We start from the raw sequence: 19,589 nt of genomic DNA on the forward strand, positions 1-19,589 counted from the left end.
CAACTTCCGGCTATTGCCGCCACCAGCTTTTACATTCATTGGTCGCCTACCACCTCAACCAAACGACTGGCACATGTTTGGCAAAGACCCATGAAGGTGAAAATGTCCGATAACTTTGTTAGTCTAACGAGTCTTAGGAATTTGAAAGACTTGTTTTGAATGAGAACCAAGATTTGGGAGGTCTTGTTCCTCTGTGGCTTCATTCAATCACTTAAAATATGAGCTATCTCCTACACTTGGAGAAGCTTCTTGTGTTACATTTGAGTAACAAACATTTGTTGGTCCCTACCAGGCTACCACACAAGATTGCAGAGACAAGTGACAAATATGTACTTGTTGTTCGTGACTTTAAGTGTATATATGGCCCATTGCAGGTGATATGGTCCCAATAGAGGCACATAATTAGCAGTGGGCGGCTCCACATGTTGTTTCAGGGGTTCACCTAACTTCAATATATATATATATATGGGCACATAATTAGCACACCTTGATCACATACCAATCCGGTTCAAAATCAAACAACAACACATATCTATCCATCTCAAAGCAACAATAGAGTTTAGAGAGTTTGGAGAGAAACTTTTATGAATCTCATCTTGTTTTTCTTCTTCATCTAACTATTTCGGTATTTTCGACTCTAAGATTATGGAGTGCATGTTTATGTATTGTGAGTATCTCTCTTTATTATAAATTTGTATTATATATGTGTGAGTATGTGTTTAATACTAATTATGTACGCTATTTTTTATTTTTATTTTTGTTATAATGTTATTTGTGTGAATTGTGGTGTGTGTGTGTGAAAGTATGTGTGTATAGTATAAATATAATTATATAATTAGAAAATACAGATGGTTTATTACACGTGTATTGTTATAACAACTTTTTGTTATAAAGTTAGTGATTCAAGAAAAAAAAATGTTAGTTAGTGATTGTTTATGCATTTGATCAGTTAAATAGACACGTGTACAATTTATGTATGGATAAGTGTGGTTGTGTGAGTCAATAATTAATATAGTGCTAGTGAGATGAGTTTTGTCATTTATCTATACTACTATTTAAAAGGTTTCCAAGTTGTCAAGTCATGAATTCTAAGTTTTGGATATCCCAAAATATCTACTTATAAAAAAATAAATAAAAAATAAAGATATCTCAAAATATCCCTCCTTGCTCACTTAGATGTTTTTAAATAAGGGAGACAAATTTATAAAATAAAAGCTCATAATTAAAAACCTCTCACTAAACCCACGTTTTGAACAAACACACCCTATTTTCCTTCTCATCTCTTATCATTTTTTAAATTTAAACATACACTCTCTTTTTTCTTGCTAAACTAGCTATGATACTAAACCCAAAATTATAATAAAAATAAAAATAAAAAACTCATTGCATGCACAAAGCGCGTGTGATGAGGCTAGTTAGTTTGAAATTATTTTATAAAAACAATGACATAGATATTGAAAAATGCATAAAAAATAAAAATTTTATATAAACTTAATAAAATAAAATGGTCACACCTACCCACATTAATAATTGATAATGAGCTATCATATAACAATTTCAAAATATGAAAACTCATAAAATAAAATTTTAAAACTTCATGTATTTGCGCGCTCATGTGTGTGTGTGTGTTTTTTTTGTCCATAACTTGATATATGGGAAATGCTAACAAGTGCCCTTAAGACACTCATTAATAATCCATTTAAAGAAAGTTTTTATGAGAAATGAAAAAAAAAAAAAGGTAATTAATACTTTGACAGCTTTTTTCATTTCTCATAAAAGTGGTATCAAAACTTTCCTAAAATTGATTATTAATGAAGGGCACTCGTTAGCATGACCCTATGATAATCAAGGGTTTGGAAGTGTTAATTATAATGTGAATTTATTGTGGCATTTTGGTGTTTGGAAATCTCATCAATGTGTATAATTAAAATTTAATGGTGTGATTATCAATGTGGCTCCATGAATTTAAATTACTTCTAAAAAAAACCTTAAATTAAATAAAATTTAATAATAAAAAAACTTAAATATAGTGCCCTTAGGTCACTCATTAATAATCTATTTTAGGAAAATTTTGATACCACTTTTATGGGAAATGAAAAAAGCTGTCAAAGTATTAATTACCTTTTTTTTTCATTTCCCATAAAAACTTTCTTTAAATGGATTATTAACGAGTGCCCTAAGGACACTCGTTAGCATTTCCCATTATCATAATATCACTCGTATTTGTAACACTAAATAAATACCATTCCTATCCATGTAATGTAATCTCACAAAAGTCTCTCCCCAAAGAAAAATCTCATATCATACTCATTCTCCCAAGGCTCAAATAGCATGGCATGGTTCAACAGTCTTCCCTTCATAACAATCCTGTTCATATTGAGCAACATAATCTTGATTGAGCCAACTCATCAATCGATGCCAACAGAAAAATCTGACCTACAAGTGAGTGACTGCTGGGAAAAACTTGATCATCAACCCAACTTTTTACTGGATTGCTCAGAAGAAATTGATGATGCTTGGTTTGATAGGGCCTTTTCTATAACAAAACCATGTTGCCAAAACGTGTTGGCATTGGGTAAAACATGCTATAAAGATATTGTGAATGATCGAGTATCCTCACTGAACCCAAAGGATAAATACGTTCATAGGCTACCAGAAAACAGCAAGAAAGTATGGAATTATTGTGTTTCAGTAGGAGGATCATTCATACCAGCTGAATGAGAAGTCCAAAAGATTGTTCAGACAAGATATGCCTCAAAAGAGTTATTTGGTTAATGATGTGATATGAGACTAGGATTGAATTTAATTATCTTTTGTTGTCATTATCTTAGTTTTAAAAGGGAGGAGTTGTCTAATCTAGCCATATGTTTTGGCTAGTTTGAATAGTTGTAGTCCAGTCCTGTGTTTAAAATTCAGCAGTGCATTAATAAGAGGCATCACAAAATTCAAACCAAAATGTATATTATTGAGATTTGTCGTCTAGTAGAATTTGGATCTACGTTTCTGCGTCCACATTTGTGCGTTTTCTCTTCTTTCTTCTTTTTTTTTTTTTTTTTTTTTTTTTTTAAGATCAACACCTGATGCACTGTTCATGTCCCATGAACAATGCACTAAGGCATAAGAACAGTAAAAAAAGAGTGAACAGTAATTTTTCACATATTTAAAAATTATTTTGTTAACAGTGTTTTTAGTTTTCAGCAAAATAAGTTGTATCCAAACGAACCCTAAGTACCCACCACCATCCACCCATTCCACCATCAATGACAAACTCGTAGTCATACTACCCTAGCAGGCGAACACAGTCTGACCAGAATTGACTTGTGAACAACTTGGAAAAAGCCCATTATGGCATCCAACCATATTTTAAATGGGTTTTTTTGTTATAAATAATTTAATAGCATGATATTTCGTGAAAATTATGTTTGTGCATTCATGTAAACAAGGACAATATATTCCATCCAGTTAGGCTAAGTGTGATTATTTTAGCTATTTTTCATTGGTTTATTTTATTTTGACTTGTTTGTATGGTGTAAAGGTTTTGATGTACCTAGAGTTTAGGCAAACTGACACTAGCCCTGTGCTTGGAATGAGAGATATAGGGAAAGAGGAGAGGAGACAGTAGACGCTAGCCAAAACGAACAAGTTGGTATTATAGAGCTCAAACTTTTTGAACCAAATATATAAGTTGAGAAAACACACCCTACAATTTAGAATAAAGTGAAACAAAAACACTTAAGGCATACTTCCTCCCACGTCTATCTTGTTTACCTCTATAGGTTTAATAATTAATACACACTTGACAAAGAGAGTTTGAGCCAACCTCGCTGGTCCACAGAGTCAATACCCGAACCTCCAGTTCCAAACTGATGAATTTGAAAGAGACCCCTATAAGAAGACCGACCACAAGTCATGTTGCTACCATGATCAAGCAAAAATTCCCAGCACGCGGTTCGTTCTTGACTCGAAACCCTTAGGAGAATTTTAACCTCAAGCTCCTCCTTTACTCTATCCACTCTATCTCCTATAATTCTTTCATATCTTTTTTGTTCATTTCTTAAAACAAAGGGTAAACTAAGCTAAACACATAGTTGCCCATCATCACAACTATGGTATTTTAAGGGCAGCTTTGATCTTCTGAATAGTGCAGGAGATGAGATTGTTAACAGTCTCTACTGACTCCACGGTTAGTTTCGCAGCTGGCTGGCTATTAATTAAGATTTGAAATCCAACAGTAAGTAGACATCCACCGCTTCCATCACTGCCATTATTGTCTTCTTTTATCACAGTTCCATTGCAAATTTGAGGCCCACCAAAGAAGGATTGATCATCAGGCAGAATAGAAAACCCTGATGGTAGGAGAGCCACATAGGTAGAATCCCCACCACCCATCACCACATTTATCGATGGCGCATCTACTGGTGCATAAACAACTACTGAGCCTGATGCATCTGTCCATGTCTCTTGCAATATCAGCATGTTGCTCTCGTTCTCATTAGTGGACTGTCAAGTCAAACAAATACATAGATAAGTCGGGGAAAAAAAAGCAAAAAATGGTGGGATAAATTACCAATTCTCGCAAAAACTGAACATGTTAGATAATGATTAATTTAATCATTTAGGCATTATTTTAACACTTGGGACTATTTGCTCTGATACCATAATAAATTACCAATTTCCTTAAAAGCTTAAGTTATTAGGAACCGGTGAATTTAATCATTCAATCACAATTTTAACATGGTGGAGTTCAAAAACTACCAAGGTATGCTATGCTGTGCATATAGAAAATGATTACTCACATTTCCACGAAGGAGAGAAACACAGTTGCCTTGTTTCTGGCCTTTGGCAATATGAATCATCTCCTGTATTGGCCTGCCAACGCATAAAATGTCCCACTGACTCCTCGATCGGTCATCTCGCAAGAAATCAAACAGTCCCTGCTGTGATACAGGCATCCAAACCGAAGTTGCAGCACTCACCACAATACCATGAGGCTCACCAGGGTCATCCAAATTCCTCCTGGTCATAACCCTAACATTTTCACCCACATTTCCAAGACGGAGATTGTCCCACTTGTGAGTAGTTGAAGCACAAACACCAGAACAGAATTTGTCAGTCATGCGCTGCGCCAACTTCAACATGCTCCTCTTTCCGGCTGGACTAAGTGCTACAAAAAAATGGTGTATCAGAATGTGAAAATTTACAAAATATATCCAAGTGAAAAAATGATCAGGCAGTGAAGAGATACTTGTGTGATCTTCAAGGGGGAAGGTTGATGACATGAGGATTGCCAAGAACTCAGACTGCCTTTGGAGGGTAGCAACCCACCTTTGTGCACCAAAGCCCATGCCAGCCCTAATAAATGGCTGGTATAGTTCATGGATACCACTCTCATTATATTCTGAATGTTCTATCCATGTAACCTGCATTTGCATGCACCAAGTATCTATCAGAACCCACTTACTTAGAAATCAAACGTAAGGTCTACAAACTACACCTATGCAACAACAACCCAAACCTTAGTCTATAAAATTGGGGTCAGCTATGGATCCTTAATAGGCTAATCAGAGTCAGTCACATATATTCTTTTCCACCATTCTATTCTCTAAAGACTACACCAATCTCAACAGAAAATAGTTCCCAAAATAACTATCGACGAAAGGTTTCATCCTTTTATGCTCCATTTGTTTTCATGAATGTATTATTATAACACTTGTGAAAATTCTCTCTTCCGTTAGCTTCGGTGAAATTTTCTTACACAGTTAAACTCTTATCCAAAGAAAAGTTTGTGTGTGTGTGTATACACAAGAAGGTATTTAGGAAGAAGGCTAGGAATTAGGATGGTGAAGGTAAGCATTTACAGCCATTATGATGCTTAAACTAGGGGAAAGGTACAACCAACACAAGACTTTATGTTACAAACCATCAGCATATTCTATTCACTGGACATATTTTTCATCGCATCAAGTGGTGATAAGCTAAAATTAAAGTTTGAAGACAAGATAGTACGGCATTTAAAAATTCTATAAAAACCTCCTTCTCTGGAATTTACCAAACAGCCCCTTAGCATTATACTACATGCAAAAAAAAAAAAAAAAAAAAAAAAAAAAAACTAAAAAATAGAATGCTGCCACGTGAGAGGAAGAGAAAGAGGAAGGGGAAAAGGAAAGAAAGATATTAAAATGCAATTAGAGTAAAGATAATACGACCTAGAGAAGAGTTGACATGAAATCCAAAGCTATCATAAATTAATATTGCATATAGAGGTCCATAGAAAAGGATGAAGAACAAAGTCAAAAATCAATATCAGCAAGATAAGGACAGAGTACTTCCTAGATGATACAAAAAATAGGAATTCTTAAAGCTTGACAATAAGGTTTTGTGGAATTTTATTAATTGTTAAAAGAGAAGCTACAATTTTATTAAGATAACGAGAGCCTTTATCGCACTGCATGTGTTTCAATATACTACAATATAGGACTGGATCCAGGTCATATAGTCTCGTGGAGATAAAACATAACACAAAAAGAGAGCAAGAGATAGGAATAGAAGCATCAAATATATTGTTTATACATCAAAGCTTGAAAGTTCCAATGTTACCTGCTGAGATAGATTATTAAATGTAATATATTCAATAAGCAAGGATAGTATATGAGGCTTACACTTATATTAAACATTGATTAGTGCCCTTGATTTGCTCATCTCTAAGAGTAGCAGTAGACTAATTAAGTACAGACAATAAGCAATCTCAGCATTGAAGTTCGAATGGGATAAAATAATCATACTGAGGAAGCATCTTCTTCAGTAAAATACTAATAAAAGGTTCAGATTCTTAGGTAAAGCCCTATTATATATCATAAAGAGAAATCCCACCAAATATAGGGCAACTTTGGTGAGTAATAAAAAACAACATAAATTCTTGGAAGCACAAGTCAAGGTGGTTTGGGACTGGGAGTCCAAGTGCCCATAATTTCACCTTGATGGAGTGTCAACTAAACCTAAAAAATGCAGTTATTACAACAACCTCCTTAAATATGCCCAAGGGATAATACACCAACACAGAATAGCACAATAAACATCAGGAAAGAAATTAAAGAGTGAGAGAGAGATTGCATGTAAACATTTAAATAACAAATAAAAAATCCACATTCACAATTACCTTTGAGTAACCATTAGGCATATCTTGCACAACACATCCAGAAGGAAGCCTTCTACAGTTCACAAATGGGTGCATGTTGGTGCTTTCTATGCTAATGTCAATAGAAACATCAACCACAGCCCACACACCCTCCGCCTGCTGCTTGCAGTACCGGAGGAACTTCAATTGACGGACAGAGACAAATGGTGAAAGAACTTGCAGCTCAGCATGCATCTACAAAGTAAGATCTTAATGAGCTCTAATTCAGCAGCCTTAGAAAGGAAAAAGGAATAGCTGAGAAACATACCACTTGTAGAGCACCATTTTTGGTTCCAGCTATGCCATTTGATATCAAATCAATGGTGGAAGCTCTAGCAATTATGCATGGAAACATTTCTTTCCATCGACCCTATTTCAAAGAAAGGCAAATAAAATCACCATTTAGACACTAAAACTTCCAAGTGTAGCATGATTTCTAAGTTCAATGGTGAATAAGATGAAGAGAAAATTGCAGCTATAAGCAACACTACTAAAAAAACACAAACAAACAAAGGTGCTTTAATCTATTCAGAAATGATATCAAATATCTAGGAGATACAATGTAAATAAAGTTTAGGAACAACAATGTGCTGAAGCAAAGAAAACAGTTCTATCCCAAACTATACAAAAATGAAAAAACCACCACGAAAGATCATACTCATTTAGCAAAAAAACATTTACAATAAAATCACTTAGAACTTCACAAAGGCACAAATGGTTTTAGACAGCATACCTCGTCCATCAATGTCTCCACAAGAGCCAAGCTGTTCATGATTACCATACCAGTATCCCTTGTAGTCTCAGTTACAAAACCCACGGGTTTTGTGCCAATACAAGGAGAAAATGCCCTTACATACTCCTCTTGATTCAGCGTTTCCTTCCCTCCATCCAAACTTTTGATCCAAAGGGAGCTATCTGCCTGGGCCATCTTAATTAATTCATCCATAGCTGTCAAAGCAAGATCCATAAACATCGACCTGTCCGTTGGTATTTCATTGCCCATGAAGCTCATGGAAGGCTTAATTAGAGGCATAGCTGAAGCGCCCATAATCCCATCTCCCAGATCAAGTCCCATTGGTAAAGGTGCGCCCATAGAGCTTAAACCACCAATCCCATTTCTTCCTACCCCGAGTTCCAAACCGGAGGTTGAGCTTGGGAGAGGGATGGAAGTGGCTAAGGATGAGAGAGGCCTGCCCAAGAACTTGTTTGCCAAAGCACATATACGGTTTAATTCATCCTTCAATCGAGCATTCTCAATCCTAAGCTGGTGCTCCTCAAATGATATTTGACCAGGAATGGCCGGTCCACCGCAATTGTTGCACACTGGGTTTGCCATAGCATCCCTCATTAAAGTGTTCTCGGCCCGAAGCTTATCATTTTCTTGTCTAAGAATCATGTTTTCATGGCGCTCCAATTGGGTCTGATTCAGATTATAATTTATCATTTCCTTATGTCCATAAAACAAAACCTATTGGGATAAAAAGAAAAGAATACATAGACTACAGGTTAAAACCAATATATCAATTTACCTTCATTTGGGTTCGCCTATTTTGAAACCAAAATTTGACTTGCTTGATCTCCAAGCCAAGCTTCCTGCTGAGTTCCAATCTTTGCTTCTCATCAGGATGGGGACACTCCTTAAAGAAACTACACCAGTATAACAACAAATAAAACATAAACTCCTAATAACAAATCCTTCAATCATATTGATTTAAGTACTAGAATAGCACTGCATTCAAAAGAAGAATCATACCCTTCAAGCTCTTGAATTTGGTTGGGAGTGTGCCTATGGTACTTCTTCTTCTTCGCCGGCCCTTGATCATTGCCGGCCTCCTGGTCATCACCCGAGCCTTCAACATTATCACTCCCTGACCTGCTCTCATACCCTTCTTCCCTCAACCTTCCCACCATACCAGGATCATAGTTTTCCCCAATCAGAGCCATCTCACCACCTTGGCCTTCCATTTTCCTTGACTGCAGAAAAATCCAATCACATAAAGACCAAGAAGACCACGCAAAAAATCACAATCAAAATCAATATGAATACAGAAGTAAACCATGAATCGTTAAGAAAAACGTTTAGAGAGAGAGAGAGAGATGAGGCATACAGTGGAGAGAGTGAGGGTAGAGGAACTGTGCATTGAACTTGGAATAGGTGGAGTACTGAGAAGGGGTAGCGGAGCAAAGGCACCACTAGTCATGTTTGAGCTGTGTGGAGCAATATCAGCCACAACTCTTGCAACCCCTCCACCACCACTACCACCACTGATCAAACCACCAAACCCCATCATAATGGAAATAGATCAAAGAGAAGAAAAAAAAGGTAAAGCCTTTGCTCTCCGTTTCTCTCTTTCTGACTATTTTTGCGTCTCCAGGGTAATTATCAAATAGTCACTATCACTTTCACAAGGGTATGCTTAGGTTATAATTCTTTTTTCTTTTTTTCTTTTTTTATCTTATATATTTTTGACCTTACCTTAGATTGAGTTGAGACTGACAATTACACTCTCAACCAAAACAGAAACAAAAGAAAGCTGATTCCTTGTCAACGCCCATGCATGACTTAATCCCTCTCTCTGCAGAAAATCAGTTTCACTCTTACGGATAGAGATATAAAAAAGAGCAACAAGACAAGAAAAGCCCTTTTATCTATTCCGCAGTTCACACCTCTCTCTCTCTCTCTCTCTCTCTCTCTCTCTTATACACACAGACAAGCAAACACATGAAACACCATGGAAGACTATCCAATATGAAATAAACCCCAAGTTCCCATCTTTTCATGGATCATTCTTGGCCTAGTGTTTGTCAGTACCGAAAAGGACCTAGAAAGCAGAAAACCAAAAGGAGACTAAAAAAGATGGCAGAGAGAAAGAAAGATGAAGACAAGAACACCAAAAGAGGTGAAGAGGACTTATTTCACATTCACACTATCTATGACTTTTCAAAGGCATAATACCATATCCAAACAAAAAGACCCAGCTGACCCCCCTAACCCTCTCTCTCTCTGATAAAATAGAGTCAGGGAGGCAAATACAAAAGTTGCAAAACCAAACACACTACCAAGAAAAAGGGTACCTTTATAAATTTGAGTATTTGACAGTGAGCCAAGTTAATAAGCCAAAAGATGGGTCCTCCTGTTTTACAGCCAAGAAAGTAAAGGACTTTTTAGATCCTCTTACTTTCTCTCTCTGTGGGATCTGTGGAAGAGAAAAAGACAGAGATAAAATACATAAAAAAATTGTTGAATTTCTTTAATTTTTAACTGTGTTTTCAAAACTTCAAACTAAATAAAATACTACGTAAAATAAATAAATGTGGAGCTGACTTACAATGACTAGCAGAGAGAAAGAGAGAGAGAGAAAAGAAAATCCAAGAGTCAATGAGAGCTTTTGTTTATTGCTTTTTTTTTAAAATAATCACTAACAAAAACCCCAAACAAACAAAAAAAAAAAGTTCTGAATTCTCTTATTTTCACTCTCTGAAAATTCACGAACACCTTTCTTCTCAATGCATTTGCAAACCAAAAATCTCTCTCACAGTCTCAAAAAATTTTCTTTTTCTTTTTCTTTCTTTGGATGGAAGAAAAGAAAAAGAAAATACCACAAATTTATAGGAGTGAGAGAGTGAGAGGTTTTTGTGTGGGACCAAGTTTATGAAACTTTTGGGTTCGTAATGTCCGCCCTTCAACACTGTTCCACGCGCGCTGGCTTTGCACGCGCGCGTGCTGCGTTACTCTTTTTCTACTTAGGTTGTCCCTTTGTCTCTTTGGGGGGACAAGTACTTTGTTGTACAACATAAAAACCAATCACATTGTGACAACGCTGTATGAACTGTCAAAAAACCTAGCCCAAATTGTAATTTCGTCACTGCCCTGTGACTTTTGGGTTTGTTGATTCACTGCATGGCGCCACTGGTTTTTCTTTTTTTTTTTTTTTTTTTTTCACTAATCCGGATTTTCCTCAGATTCTCAATATTTTGTCCTCTCTTCCCTAATAAGAAAATTATTAGTCCCATTTGAGTCTCTAAACAAAAATGTAAATAAAAGTATTTTCTTTTTATGTTAAATTTTGTAGCTTTTATAAATTGTTTTCAATTAAACATTGGGTTTATTAAAATCTTTTTAAAAAAGCACTCTAATTGCAAACTTAAAACTATCATTTGGAACACTTTAATTTATTTTGTGTTTTTTTCTTCAATTAATGGGATTTATGTAATGGTAGCCTTTTACTTTTTGATCTCTTAAATCATTTTCTATTTAAGTAGTATATTATATTACTTGTTGGAGAAAATTAAATATTGGTGGAAGCTTAAGTATGAAATTGGTTTATGCATGCTTAAATATTTTAACAAAAAAAATGTACAAATAATAACCTATGATGCTTTAAACTCAAAAGCAATAATAATTAACAAATCATTGAGGTATGTTTGCTTTAAAAAAAAAAAGATGATGCATTCGGTTGAAATGATTAACCATTAATGAGATTATCATATAATAATAAGTTGTCAATATTCCAACATATATATTTGATATGATTAATTAACCATTAATCAGATTATTAATTATCATATGCTATTTTAATTATAAAGAATAAATTTTGTGACAAAATAAAACAATGTATGGAAAGTTAATCCTATTGCAAAAAATACGGGATTCTCATATTTACAAGCATAGTGCCTTCTTTTGGCATGATAATATTTAATTAATTTCTAACATTAGTCATTGACCAATTTTAACGTCATAGCCTAATTGAGTAGAGGAACACATGGTATACACACTATCTTTTTTTTTTTTTTTCTTCTTTTTTTTTTTTTTTTTTTTTTTTTGAGAAAGACACTATCTAAATTTGATCACACACTTAGTAATTGTATATTAAATTTGAAGACACTCAAAGTTCATAACCATGACATAGCCTGAAGGCCCTGAACTTCGCATTAGAATCTAAATTTCTTGAAAATAAAAAATAAAATAAATAAATAAACATAAACATACACACACGTTAAGGGCCTAAACTTCATGTTAGATTTTAATTTAGTTTATAAGTTTTTTAATCCGATTGAATTTATAAGTTATTTTCTGTTTCAACAAGTTTCTAAATACTTAAGATAAGGTCAATCTTACTCTTATAAAAATCAAAATACAAATTGTAAAAAGTTGAGAATCAAATTGAAAAATTGGGAAAAAAAATATAGGGAACAAAAATTTGTACTAGATATAGCTAGACGCTTTTTATACACGTGTTCTTATAACGTGCATATAAACATTATAGAAAACAAATTTAAAACAAAATAAGTTTACCACCAATGGCGAAGTTAGGATTTGAGATCAAAGGAGACAAAATCTATAACTAATGGCTTTTTAGATGGAAACATATAACTAACATACTAAAAATGTGTATATTCTCTTCAAAAAAAAAATGTGTATATTACCTACTACGCGTATGCAAATATTACCACGCGCATACAAACATACGTAGAGACACACAACACGCGCACAAACTATATTAGAAATTTCATGTAAAAATAACATATCAAACAATTGAATGACTTTTGTTCATTATTTTGCTCCTAACTTTGCATATCAATTATTTTTAAAAATGCATACCTCCACTATTTAGATTGAAAACTTGTAAGTAAGGTTATTATGATTGAGATCTTACATAAAAAACAGTGAAAAGATTTGGGGATCAGATCATAAGATTTGCATGAGGATCGTAAGATGCTACATTTTGATTAAAAAAAAATTTAAAAATACCTATAATTATAATTCATAATATATATTAAAGAAACATTGAACAAAGGTAATTTTTTACACAAATTATAAATTACTAATAAAAGGAAAAGTATCAAATTACAAAAACAAAGTTCAAAGTGCAAAACTTACAACTCAAAAACGCCAAATTCTAAGCTCTAACACCACAAACATACATAATGTCTCACATAAACAACACAAAGCAAGCAACAATTCCATTAAACAATTACTAAGATAGTAAGATTCATCAAATAATTTTTCTAATATTAAGAAATTATAATCAGTGAGTGTTTGTAGCGTCTATGTTAGGCAACTAAGCAACTAATCAACATCAGAATTTAAAAAAAAAAAAAAAAAAAAAAAAAAAAAAAAAAAAAAGATAAAAATGATCTATGTCAATGGTCTCTCTCATTGTAATGCCACCATACTTGCATTCGCTCTTTAGTCTCTAGTCTCTTCTCTTTTCTCTATTGTCCTCTTTGATTTTGTTGATTAGGTTAAGCCATTAAGGTGATGTGAGACTTAGGGTTTTTTTTTGCATTTTTTTTTCAATTTAAGCTAGGGGCACTAGGCTAATCAATTTATTACTCTTTTTTTTTTTATCAGTTTGGGGCCTTTGGGCTCCATTTCGTGTCCCAAAATAAGCAAATTTTTTTTTTTCTTTTTGAATTTTCCTTCACTGCACAGAATGTTTAGTATATTTATGAGATCATAAAGGGATCCCACACAATTCCTACTTCAGAAAAAATCCTAGTGAGATCTAGGACATTTGAAGAATATAGGATTTTAGAATCTTAAGATCCTAAAATCTGGATTGGGATACTGATAACCATTCTTATAAGGGTAGATTTCATTTGGTTTGTTGCAACGAACATACCATACACGCGTATATTACCATGTGCATGCAAACGTACATAGAAACACACGCACGCACAACACACACATACTATAATAGAAAATTCATATAAAGATAGCATATCAAACAATTGACTGACTTGTGTTCATTATTTTGCTCCTAACTTTGCATATAAATAATCTTTGAAAAATGCATATATCTCCACTATTCAGATAGCGAACTTGTAAGGGTAGATTTCTTTTGGTTTGTTGCAAATCCCCACACCACCACCCCCCCCCCCCCCCCGCAAACAAACAAAAAAAAGTAAATACTATAAATTGTGCAAGTTGAGCTCTTTATGAGAAATTACATGTGTTATCTTCTTAAGTTCCCCCTTGCATGATTTTGATTCAATTTATAAGTTATCTATTGTTTAAAACAAGTTATTAAATATTTAATTTGAGTCAATCATATCCTTAGGGGGCGTTTGGTTTGTTGTAATGTGTTTTTGATGTGATGTACATTACGATGATATGACATTAAGATTTTTGATTTATTTTATTTTTTCTAACATTACCATAATTTAAAATAACAAAATATATCACATCATTTTAATCTCATCACATTCCTAAACAATGTAATGTTGTATTCTTGTATTGAAATTACATTAATGTAATATTACAATAACGTAATATTATGGCGTAATATAACATCACGGATAACCAAACACCCCCTTAATTTACCTTACTGATTTTCAATTTAAAAAAAAAAAAAAAACCAAACCAAAAACCTTACCATTATTAAAAATTACTAATATAGCTAGACGTTTTACTGGGAACAAAATTATGTTAGTCACTCGCAATCCCAATCTTTGAGCTAGTTTTGGGCCAAACGACATCACTTCATACATCAATACTTTCAGTGGTGGATCCCATAAGCAAAATATGAGATTAATTAATTAATTAATTTTTTTGCCTTAAGCTTTAGATGTGCAAGAGTGTGATGGTCTGCAATCTGCATGTTGCATGAACGTACTACCGACGCTGTGATTGACACATAAACTTATGGTATATATCCCCATGCATGTGTCTGGTTAATTTAATTGTTGTCTGTATAAATCTATTGGTATGGTAAAACCATTTTGTTTATATCATTATAGCTTTTTTTTTTTTTTTTTTTTTTTGTGAAGGACATGCATTATAGCCATTTAATTCCACTAAAGAGGTCCAATTAATAAATAAATCCAAACCATGGGTGCGCTTTGGATATTTTTATTTTTATTTTTCAGAAACAATAATGAGAGATAAAGAGAGAAGAAAAAGAAAATCAACAAGAAAAATTTTATATGGTTCAACAATATTTCTAGAGGTTCATATTTATACTTTCTTAGACAAAAATCCTAACCCTTAATATAGGTCACCATCTGACTATCTTCAATTCCAAAAATAAATAAGCCACCATCCTAGGGACCTAGACAGCATTTTCAATATTGACGAATAATAAATTTTCCATTATATATATTTCCACTTCACAAATCATGAGTTTCACAAATCATTTAGTATAATGTATTGTAGGAAATTTAACGTAGCTTATAACTCATTGGCCTCATGGGTAATTCATCAAAGTAAAATTTGCTCCAATGATTTCGAGGATTTTTTTAATTAGCTAATACACTCACTTCCACGAGATGCCACTATATGAGGGTTTTAACCTATCATATAGTAATCACTACTTTCCACTTCAAACCAATAAATATAATATTTTAATAATAAAAAGTTTGAATAATGCCTTTGAATCAGAAGCATGATGCCCAAATTTGTGTTTTTAGATTTTTAGATGATGTTCATTCAATAGTACTATATCAGAAATAATTAACACTTACCCATCAATTATAAACCAGTTTATACCATTATTTAATCAAGTCAAAGTCTATAGTACTTGATTTTTTTTTTTAATTATATTTATTATTGGAACAGTGTTGGACATAGATTATTCCAAAAGGGCATTGACATATTACAGTGTATATGAAGCTGTAAATTAAAGCTGTGATGGAAGATGAAGCCAGTTCAAACTATTAATGGTGAGCATTTAGTAACAACGGACCCCCAACTAGATTCATCTACTCCATGGTTTTGTAATGCAAAAGTTTGGCAGGACTATATATTGAACAAATTAAGATAGCATTGGACCACAGAACCATGCATATATATATAATGCAAGCTGCTAGCTAGCTAGCTAGCTATAGTTGCTTCAATTAAGAGCTGTATATGGTAAAAGCTTGAACAGATTGAATCGTACGTTATATATAACTAGATTATATTTGAAATGTACATTGACATTGTTTTACAATTTTTTTCCTTAGGTCCATAAAAGAAAATTTAGTTAGCAATACTGTACGTATCATATATTTGGTTTCTATTACCATTAAGTTTCTATTTTTGTTTTGTTTATGATAACCTTAGTTCAATAGTTTTTGAACGAGGAGCACACAAAAACAACATCACTTATTTTTTTTAAAGAAAAAGAAAACAATAAAACATTAATTTTAAGGAACATATATTTTGAAGACTATTTGATTTAAAGATTTATTTATAACGTATGAATAATAAGAAGAAATAATGATACATTAGTACGTCATTTACATAAATTTAGTACTTTTTGTTGTTGAAATTAGGGGCCATTAATTAAATTTAAAATAAAATATAGAAAAGGGAGGAGGATTTTCAAAAGACTTAAATGCTAAATTGGGATTTTCAAAAGACTTAAATGAATTTCTTAATAGGTTTTAGGTTTTAGGGTTTTTTTTTTTTTTTTTTCAACTTAAATGCTAAATTGGGATGACCACTCAACGAATAAGTTATGATGTCGATGCTGATGATCAATTTTTTTTTCGATAATTCTAATTGCAAATGTTTCATTAATTCTAAAATGACTTTAAAAATATATATATATTTAGAGGACCATCTAGATTCTAGATGGCTAAAGGATAAATGTACACTTGGTAGTTTGTATTGTTATAAAACTTAGTAAATCTACCATGAAAGTAAATTAAATATAGCTAAATTCATTCAAGTAAAAAATAATTAAAAAAAAGGCACCCTTACTATAAGCTAGTATATATAAAATTAATTCCTAAACTACAATGGTTTAAGATTCTACCAAGTGACACATTCTTAAAAATGATAGATAAGGTCTATTAAAAAAAAAGTTTGGCTTACTTCCAATACTTTTTTAATTGGACTTATCCTTTTGTTTTAAATATACAATGGTAAGTGGTTGTGTGTTTTAATCTCCACATTTTTTAGTAAAATAAAATGAGATTACAGTTAAAAAAGTACTGGAGATAAGCTAAATCCTAAAAAAGAAATGATAGATAAGGCTTTCACAGCATCAAAATTTTGCATTTATGTTAATGTATTAATTACTCTCTATGAGTTAATTAGGTAAATGCAATTTATGTTTATGTATTAATTATCTATAGATGGTGTACAAATTGTTTTTATAAATGAAACTTATTTGGTTATTTTTATAAAAATTATATTAAAAAAACAATTTATTGAAAATACATAAGGCCTCGTTTGGGAGGAGGGAATGAAATGGAATGGAAAGGAATGAAAAGAATCATTTTAGAATATTCTTCCATTCTCTTGTTTGGGAGTTTTAATGGAGGGAATGGAAAACTCATTCTCTTATTTGGGAGTTTAAGTGGGAGGGAATGGAATGGATATAAGGGAACACTCATTCCTTTCTATTCCCTTAAAACCTCAAATTTTCATTCCCCCCAAAATTGGGAGGAATGGGAGGGAATGGAATTAGATTTAATGATTTTTTTACTAAAACTCCCAAAATACCCCTATATATTCAACTCTTTATTTTAAAATATGGGTCTAATAGTAATATTATCAGAAAATGATTCCATTCCATTCCCTCCATGTTGCTCCCAAACAAGATTAGTTACATTCCATTCATTTTCATTCCTTTCCATTCCTTTATTTTAAAACATCCAAACAAGGTTACTTAATTCCATTCCATTCCATTCTTTTCCATTCCTTTCCCTTACTTAAATTTAGTTCATTCCATTCCATTCATTTCCATTCCCTTATAATTATTCCATTCCATTCTATTTCATTCCCTTATAAACTCCCAAACGGAGCCTAAGGTTCTACCAAGTGGCACATTTTTTGAGAATGAAAGAAAATTCTCTTTATTTAGCTTTCCCCTCATTAAATCTATGCATTTATATGTTAAGATATTAATTATTGGGAAATGTTAACAAATGCCCCAAGGGCATTGCTTTAGAAACTATTTTTAAAAACATTTTATTGGAAATTCTCTTTATTTAGCTTTCCCCTCATTAAATCTATGCATTTATATGTCAAGATATTAATTATTGGGAAATGTTAATAAATGCCCTAAGGGCATTGGTTTAGGAACTATTTTTAGAAACATTTTATTGGAAAATGATAAATTAATTAATTTTTTTGACATTTTTTTTTATATTTCCCATGAAAGAGATGTTAAAACTTTCTTAGTGTGTGTTTGGTTCCGCGTTGCGTTTGCTGAAGCTGCGTTTCTGTTTTTTTTTTTCACGCGTTTTGTTTTGGAGTAATGCGGTTACTGTTCATTGAACAGTAACCGCAAATGTTGACTTTCTGCAGTGAACAGTGCACATATGCACTGTTCATGGACCCACAAATTACACTTTTTATCAACTTTTTCATTAAAAATGGGTCCTACGATACTATTCACACATTTAAAAATTATTTTGCTACAGTGTTTTCAGTTTTTAGTTTTCAGTTTCAGCAAAATAAGTTCTATCCAAACACATCCTTAATATGTTTTATTCACAATTGCCCTAAGGACACTGATTAACATGACTCTTAATTATTTGCCACAAGTTAATGAGGTAATAACCCTAATGACATTAGTTTAAGAACTATTTTTAGAAACATTTTATTGGAAAATGATAAATAAATTAATATTTATGACAATTTTTTTATAATTTTCATGAAAGTAGTGTTAAAACTTTTTTAATATGATTTATTCACAATTGCCCTAAGGGCACTGATTAACATGACCCTTAATTATTTGCCACAAGTTAATGAGGGTAATAAATGCATTTATTTCAATATATTAATTATATATAAAACCAATTATTTTGAATATATATATATAAGAACTGAAATCACAATCATCCAAGGTTCTGCCAAGTGGCGTTTTTTTTAAAATATAAAAATAAAAGATAATTCTCTTCATTTAGCCTTTCATCATGTTAAAATTTTGTATTTATGTCGATGTATTAATTAATTACAAAAGTTAATGGAATAAATGAATTTATTTTTATGTAGGGTCATGCTAAGGAGTGCCCTTAGAGCACTCGTTAATAATCCATTTTAGGAAAGTTTTGATACCACTTTTATGGGAAATGAAAAAAGCTATCAAAATATTAATTACTTTTTTTTCATTTTCCATAAAAACTTTCTTTAAATGGACTATTAACCAGTGCCCTAAGGGCACTCGTTAGCATTTCTCTTTTAGGTATTAATTATGAATAAATGGTGCACCAATTAGTTTTATAAAGGAATTTATCTTTTTTTTTTTTTTTTTTGATATCATTATAAAGGAATTTATCTAGTTATTTTTATAAAAGTCATGCTAACGAGGAAATTAAATTCTATAGGATGTGGTGTAAAACCTAGTTTTACCCCTCCGATTCCAACATGTCACATTATCTTATTACATATTTAAAAATAAACATAATCATACTCAACCAATTCTAATACCCATATATAAATCCAACTAAATTGGGAATCTATCAAAATGTTATTAGG

The 19,589-nt window shown here is 32.4% G+C and overlaps 1 protein-coding gene across 1 annotated transcript; it reads right to left on the reverse strand.

The window, feature by feature from the left end:
- Positions 1 to 3,626: 3,626 nt before the first annotated feature.
- On the reverse strand, positions 3,627 to 10,183 carry LOC126699380 (homeobox-leucine zipper protein ANTHOCYANINLESS 2-like). Its single transcript, XM_050397138.1, has 9 exons — positions 9,283 to 10,183; positions 8,928 to 9,148; positions 8,704 to 8,821; positions 7,908 to 8,594; positions 7,443 to 7,544; positions 7,157 to 7,369; positions 5,246 to 5,420; positions 4,797 to 5,164; positions 3,627 to 4,500 (listed from the first exon to the last, which is right to left on the reverse strand). The coding sequence occupies exons 1-9, from the start codon at positions 9,463 to 9,465 to the stop codon at positions 4,105 to 4,107; spliced, it is 2,463 nt and encodes an 820-aa protein (XP_050253095.1). The 5' UTR covers positions 9,466 to 10,183; the 3' UTR covers positions 3,627 to 4,104.
- Positions 10,184 to 19,589: the final 9,406 nt, after the last annotated feature.

The sequence above is a fragment of the Quercus robur genome, chromosome 9 (assembly GCF_932294415.1).
Source record: "Quercus robur chromosome 9, dhQueRobu3.1, whole genome shotgun sequence".
In the NCBI taxonomy this organism is placed as follows: domain Eukaryota; kingdom Viridiplantae; phylum Streptophyta; class Magnoliopsida; order Fagales; family Fagaceae; genus Quercus; species Quercus robur.